Consider the following 6,933-nt stretch of genomic DNA (forward strand, 5'->3'; position numbering starts at 1 on the left):
CTTCAATGAGATGGAGTGGCCTTCAAAAATACTGTAGTTCATCAGAAAAGGGCCTTTAATATGAGACTCATAAATTAAATCCAGAATAAACACAGTACTTTTAAATGACAGTAAATTCAGTCATTAGAAGTATCAAATTGGGCACATATTACATAGAATATTTTTACTGTGTAAGTTCTTTTTTCTTTTATTTTCTTTTGGCCAAAGCATAAGAACATACCTTAAACCCATCCTGCACTATCATGCAGTATAAGGTTAGATTTGTTATGATGTCCATTCATTGAGGTGCATAATCCTTAATTCAAAAATTGGTGTGTAGAGAAAGGGATGAAAATTCACCAATCCTGCCTAGTATATGAAACTTGCAAGCATTCACCATATATTTCCCATTTTGCCATCTCTAGTAGTCTTGCAATGCTTCTGCATTGAAAGAATAAGAAGCTGGACTAGGGCCAAAAATGTGGCCAGGATGACATGGGCTCCTCATGTTGTGTAGGGGAGAAAACTCAGAAATTCATGCGTGATATATCTGAAACATGCAATTTTTAGGAGCACAAGGGAAGAAGATGATGCCTCAAAAAAATTGTGAGAGTGAGGGAACCATTATACCTTTTGTGGGAGAAAAGGTTCTCTTCTACCTAAAAGGAGGTCAAAATTCAGGAATTATTCTTCTTGTGAGAATCAACTTGTGGAACTTCCTTTCATCTCCTCATGGCACAGGCTACCCTAAACTAGCCAAAGAAATTAACAATCATTCCTACACTGCTCATTACATGTGGCTACATGTAGAAATACTAGGAAACATAATGACAAAATGAGCCACAGTAGCATTTCAACATCTTTACATTTTTCTGTATATATTGAAAATTATAGAAAGGAAAATAATAATATATAGACATAAGGTTATAAGGAGAACCTAAAAATCAATATATCACTATAAACACTAGCATAATGATTAATCTAAAACAAAACCATATTCAGCATCAATAGCCAACAAGAAGCTGGCAATCTCCTGAAACAAAATAATACATTCTATGACATTTTCTTTTAAAATTCTGTAAATACACTTCTCCCTCATCTCCTCCTAAATATAGTACTAATTCAAAGAATTGCATATTTGTAAAAGCAGAGATCTAAAACCAGAGCAAGTGTCCCCAAAAAAAAAAAAAAGTGATAGAGAACCATTTCTCCTACCTATTGAATAGTACAAGTAAAAAACTGCAAAAATGTGGAAAGAGAATGTAAATTAATTTCTCTTTCTAGTTGAGATCTCCACACAAATTCTATCAAGGTTACTTGTTCTGGATAGGATTGGATTTGCTTGGCGGCGCCTTTCGTAGGCTTGTCTCAACAGATTTCTTGGCATCTTCCATGGCTTCATCCAACTTGTTTGATTTTGCAGAAAAGGAGCTGACTAAAACTAGCAGTCTCCTTGGCTGATTTCTGTCTCTCGGACAAATTTTCAAATCATACTGGAGTGACAGTAAAGAACACATGAGAATAAGCAAGCAAAATAAGGCAAAGAGATTAAACAAAGCTCTCTTGCTGCTTCTCATGTTGGTATTTGGTTGGAAAGAAAATGAAATAGACATGGTAGACAGATGAAATTTGCTGCTAAGAATTTGCAGATCTCATTTCAAGATAGATGGTGGTTCATGCTTCTTTCATACAGGCTGTGCTTAAGCCTAAGAGTCAGAAAGTACACATGTTACTTAACAGTAACTATATTTTCTTTTGAGAGCCTGCATGGTACTTAAATACTCTTACACATTAAAGGGTATCAGGTGTTTGGGTTCATGTCAAGTATTGCAGATAACTAACCAAGGTAATTGGCAGAGAATTTAGTATCATTATTTGACTTATTCTGTCTGGGGTTAAAGTATAAACCCTGTTTCAGTCAGCTCACAAGTAAGCAGAGTAAGAAAACTGCCAGATATTTATCTAGAAGACTGGCTAAGACAGAACAATTAAGTGGTAGGTAACAAGATTAAACTAGGCCAATCAGGTGTGTAAAAAAGACAAATGATTGTGAGGTCTACTGCATATACTTAATTGAACATTCGAAGTTGTTTGGACCCCAATTTGACCTGCTTAGGCCTTGGTAACATCTTTCACTTGAGTTTACTGATTCCTGAAGAATTTCCTCCTTTGTTTTCTAGTAGGATAGAGCTTGGAAGCAGCTTATCATGTGATTCTGAATTTGAGTATGTATTTTTCTGACTTCTCTGCAAACATTCAATATTTTACAAGATGTCTCATGTGACTTATCACATGAAACCAAATCAGTTACATCATTTTCTGTCCTTCCATGTTTTATTAAATAACTAACTAATTTTGTATATCTAATAAGTGTCACAAACACAGCTAAAGTTAGCTGGGTAAGCCTGCTTTTTATAACACAAACACTTATCATCTTCAAGGAAACTGACTGCTCCTCTTTCACCTTGTACTGTTCAGTGTTCACAATCTCCTCCTATTCAAGTTGAGTTATTCTAATTTAGATCTAGGACTTTCCTTTTCCTTTTCTTTTTCTTTTTCTTTTTTTTTTTTTTTTTTTTTTGGGGGGGGGGGGGGGTGTTAGAACCTAGCTTATGTGAACAGCATAGTGTGGGATGTCGGCAGTTCTTTCAGCTGAAACAAGGTTCAAAGATTTTGTTCCATGTTTAAAATGGCAAAGTATTTAACTCCACTAAGCACATTAGGCTCATCTAATTGAAAGAAAGGCCTTCCAGTTGAAACTTCCATTATAGCAAGGTTTTCTTCCCATGGAGCCACTTGTTTTTGAAGATTCAAAGATGTATTCAATGTAGAACATGGATTTCAGCAAATATATAAATAAATAAAGCAATTAAAAGATTTATCCACTTGCCCAAGCCGCATCAGCAATCTTTCAAGAATATATAAAGGATACATTCTCAAAATAATAGGATTTTCTCCATTCAACAATGTGCAAATCAATAATATAGTCAGCTCTTTTTTTATTCACTAGGAATTGGAATTTCTTCTTTATGTATATAAAAAGAACCCATCTCCTTTAATGGAAGGAAATCAGTCATGAAGGTTGAAGGATACAAGATCTGGTCAAGGGAATTCCTGAAGTTGTAAATTGAATGAAGATTTTTAATGAGTTTTATTTCAAACGTGCATGTGGACTGAAAGATTCTGTCCATAGTGAAAAAACATGTGATCTATGTCAGCATGACTATCATAGAAGACATTGTGCTGACTTTCTTACCCTTTAAATGAATGATCAAACAGCACTACACAATAGTGAAAATGACTTCGTTTTTCCAGTCAAACATGCCAATTAGATGAGATGTTATAAAAATCATCCAGTAAGGACACTTTTTTCTCTGATAGAAATATTAATATAGTTCTATTGGAGTCACTTCAAAAAGCTCTAAGATTGAAAAGCAGCTTCAAGACACCAGCTTTCAATAGTTATTGCTCTCAAATCTTGCAAAAGAATATATATATATATATATATATATATAAATAAAATAAAAAAACCTTCAGATTATGATTAAATATAGGAAGGCAGAACAACAGAATTTTAGTCACTAAGTCCTTGAAAACTCCATGCTAAACTGACTTTTTTCTTTAATGATCAGCCAAACGTGTTCTTTTTTGGGTTTAAAGCTCTATTGACTATATTTTTTTCCAAGAGTCTTGTAACTCAACTAGCGCCTTCTGGTATTTCCAATGGAGACATTTAAGGTTCAAATCCCTCTCCCTTATTGTAACCATTGAATTTAAAAAATAAAAATAAAAACTCTCTTTTAAAGTTTATAAGATTGACAGTTTTAACAGCTATTTATTTTTGAATAAGTAGCAATAACATCACTAAGTCCATATTTAAAAAGCAACAAAATTTCCCCAGATATTATAGAATCTAGGAATAGCCAGTTTTCTTTAGTTTTTCCAATATATATAGACCCCTAAACTGGAAACAACTTTCACAACTGCTTTAAAAAAAAAAAAAAAAAAACAACAACAACAACAATAGCAACAACAATTTTGAACATTATGTATCAAAACAAAATACAAAATACAAAAATTGTTATCATTTGTAATTCAATGAATAAATTGATGATAAGGTACAAAGCTTACAGAGACAAATTGTTTGGCACATAATAGCCATCTCATCAGTTTTCCCCATTATCTGAGAAAATCAAACCCTTCTCTTTCCAAATGAGATTGCTATAACCAAATAGTCTTGCAAAACAAGAAATTAACTGTTCTTGAATTACTTCTTCAGTTGGAAGCAAAGAATCCGTCTCCTTTCTCAAAGAAGTAACTTCTTTATCGGCAATCCCACAAGGCACAATATGCTTAAAATAGCTCAGATCAGGATCAATGTTGAATGCTAACCCATGAGAAGTGATTCCATATGATATACGAACCCCAATAGCACCAATCTTTCTCTCTCCAACCCAAACCCCCGTCTCACCCTTTTGTCCAGCACAAGCTCTCACACCATACAGAGAGGCCAATTCAATCATAGTTAACTCAAGTTTCTCCACATAATTACGAGCACCAATTCCAATATCCCGGAGAGAAATAATGGGGTACAAAATTGCTTGATGTGGACCATGAAATGTAATGTCCCCTCCTCTTTGTGTGTAGCAAAGTTCAGCTCCTATCATTTTAAGTTCAGACTCGGGGATCAACAAATTGTGATCAGTCCGTCGTTTGCCAAGGGTATATGTAGGCGGGTGTTGCAAGGACAAGACAGTATCTGCAATTTTACGAGTTTTTCTATCAGCCACGAGCTTTTCCTGGAGCTTAAGTGCATCCAAATAGTTAACAGTGCCCATTTTCCAGACCTCAAGGCTTCGCGGAATTCTCATTCCCTGCAGATCATAAAACACTAAATTTATGTATCCTTGTGCTATCATCAAATGGTGAAATTTCAACTATTGTGTAATGAACACTAGTAGCATATATCAATCTGATTGACCCCAAAACTCGAAGAAAGCAAAAGTGAACCCCACATGTATCTATTAGTTTTACATATGGGTCTAAATCTCAAATGTCAAAGCTTTAGAATCAATGCCAAACAAAATGAATTTTCACCTAAATAAATTTGACCATTAAGCATTTTTTTTTTACAAACCCATGATTAAGAATACCACTGTTTTTGAAAACATGGATCAAAATCTCAGAGTAAGAAGTCGTGCAATAAGTATTTGCAAACAGGTCACAGAGGCATTTCATCAAACAATTAATGGGCACTCAAAAACAAACTATCGTCATCAACAATACTGATTTAAGAATTGATATTAATCTTAAAGAACGACAGCATACCTAAAACCACGAAAATCTCAGGCCTTAGTCACGAAGAGAGAGATAGAGAGAGAAGGCTGAAGAAGCAGTGAAACCACTACCAGAGCTCATGGATTTCTAGGTTGTTATTAAACGGCGCCGTATCTGTACTTTACAGATTACAGTTATTACTTATTACTACAACGAATTCTCACTAAACGCGCTGATTTGGGGGCACCAATTCGTAAAAGTTTAGGGTGTTCAACACATTGTTTATACGTGGTAGTGTGTGTCGGTGTCTAACCCCAATCTGCAGCTATAAATATTATGTTTTTGTAGGTGTACTCTGATATATATATATATAAATATATATATATATATATATATATATATATATAATCGAAGATCTTTTAGCCAAAAAATATATATATATAATTGAAGATCTTGGAATTCTCATGATTTTTCTTGTCCCCACTATTTTTTTTTTTTTTTAGATTATTTTTATTTTAGGTTTTATATCTTATATAGGTATATATTAAGAGAATTCATAAAATTAGTTATTGTTTTTTTCCTTGTTAAAAATATCCTTAAATTGGTACTGTGAGGACACAATTCGTAACGACCCATAATATTGTTGGGTTCGCACGTAAAAAGGCCCAAACAATATCATTTATAGAGCGTGAGTTTGAAATGCTAGGTCTTGGTCACAGGACAATGGTTTTTTCGTGGTGTTCATACATAATTAAATCGTGTTCGCTCTAAGAGTCTTTCTCCTGAAAGCGGGTTGGGAGACTCTGGTTTTTGGCCATTTTTCCCAGCTCCTTTCCCCGGATTACTTGTCTCTCTTTTTATATTAGTCTGTGGTCTTTATCCTTCGTCCACGTGTAGGATCGACTTTTCCAAGACTGATACTTGTCCCATCAGCCCATACTCAAAGTGGTTGGGGGTGGTTGTAAAAGCTGAAGAGTATGGTTCTGTCAGGTGCAGAGTATTGAATGGCAGTAATGGCAACATTCCCTTTGTCCTTGGTCATTATACTATCCAGCGTCTCCTTCTTTATTGACATAGATATTTAAAATTTTTTCCCGAACTGTTCCTATATCTTTTTTGCCTTTCCTTCTAGGGGGACCTCAAATATGCCAAGGACAGAATCATCCTCGGCTGTATCTCAAGACTATTTGGGCTTTTATTACCTATCCTCGGCTATACTCTTCCTCGGCTCAAGCCTTGGGCCCCAATGCAAAAATGGGTCAGGGCTACAAATTATTGGACCTCACAATAACCCCTCAAAATCCTGCTGTCCGACCTCTTGGTCGGAGAGGAGGGTTTTGGTGATGCCAAGCCTTTATTACGGTTCGTTTAACTCTGTCCTTCATTAATGTTGATGTCTCTTCATTTGCTTAGGAAATGTGCCGGGCTACGAGACATTCTTCTAGATTTACACACGGTGCGCTCCCGTTGTTTCGTTATCCGAAACGTGCCTTTAATGATTTCCCTTTACGAGATCATTTAAATTCGACGGTTATTGACAGCGTGGGGAAGTGGAGTGGGTATATTCTCGTTTACAGATTTTCTTGGAAATTTGGGTAGATTAAATGCCTCCCGTTTCGCCCTTTATATAAGAAGAAAGGCAAGAGGTTACCTCTCTTATACAGAGATCTTTTAATC

General features: G+C 35.2%; 1 protein-coding gene across 3 annotated transcripts; it reads right to left on the bottom strand.

The window, feature by feature from the left end:
- Nucleotides 1–353: 353 nt before the first annotated feature.
- Nucleotides 354–5,595, bottom strand: LOC115977521 (octanoyltransferase LIP2, mitochondrial). 3 transcript variants are annotated; one of them, XR_004088563.1, is made up of 4 exons: nucleotides 5,308–5,595; nucleotides 4,111–4,853; nucleotides 610–731; nucleotides 357–529 (listed from the first exon to the last, which is right to left on the bottom strand). XR_004088563.1 is itself a non-coding variant. In XM_031099420.1 (3 exons), exon 2 carries the CDS (start codon nucleotides 4,848–4,850, stop codon nucleotides 4,146–4,148), a length of 705 nt encoding a protein of 234 aa, XP_030955280.1. In that variant the 5' UTR covers nucleotides 4,851–4,853; nucleotides 5,308–5,595; the 3' UTR covers nucleotides 354–731; nucleotides 4,111–4,145. The 3 variants fall into 3 exon arrangements, 2 of the variants coding, with proteins under 2 accessions (XP_030955280.1, XP_030955272.1); XM_031099420.1 differs by having other exon boundaries at nucleotides 354–731; XM_031099412.1 differs by lacking the exons at nucleotides 357–529; nucleotides 610–731 and having other exon boundaries at nucleotides 3,916–4,853.
- Between the last annotated feature and the right edge of the window lie 1,338 nt (nucleotides 5,596–6,933).

Source organism: Quercus lobata, chromosome 1, assembly GCF_001633185.2.
Source record: "Quercus lobata isolate SW786 chromosome 1, ValleyOak3.0 Primary Assembly, whole genome shotgun sequence".
NCBI lineage: Eukaryota > Viridiplantae > Streptophyta > Magnoliopsida > Fagales > Fagaceae > Quercus > Quercus lobata.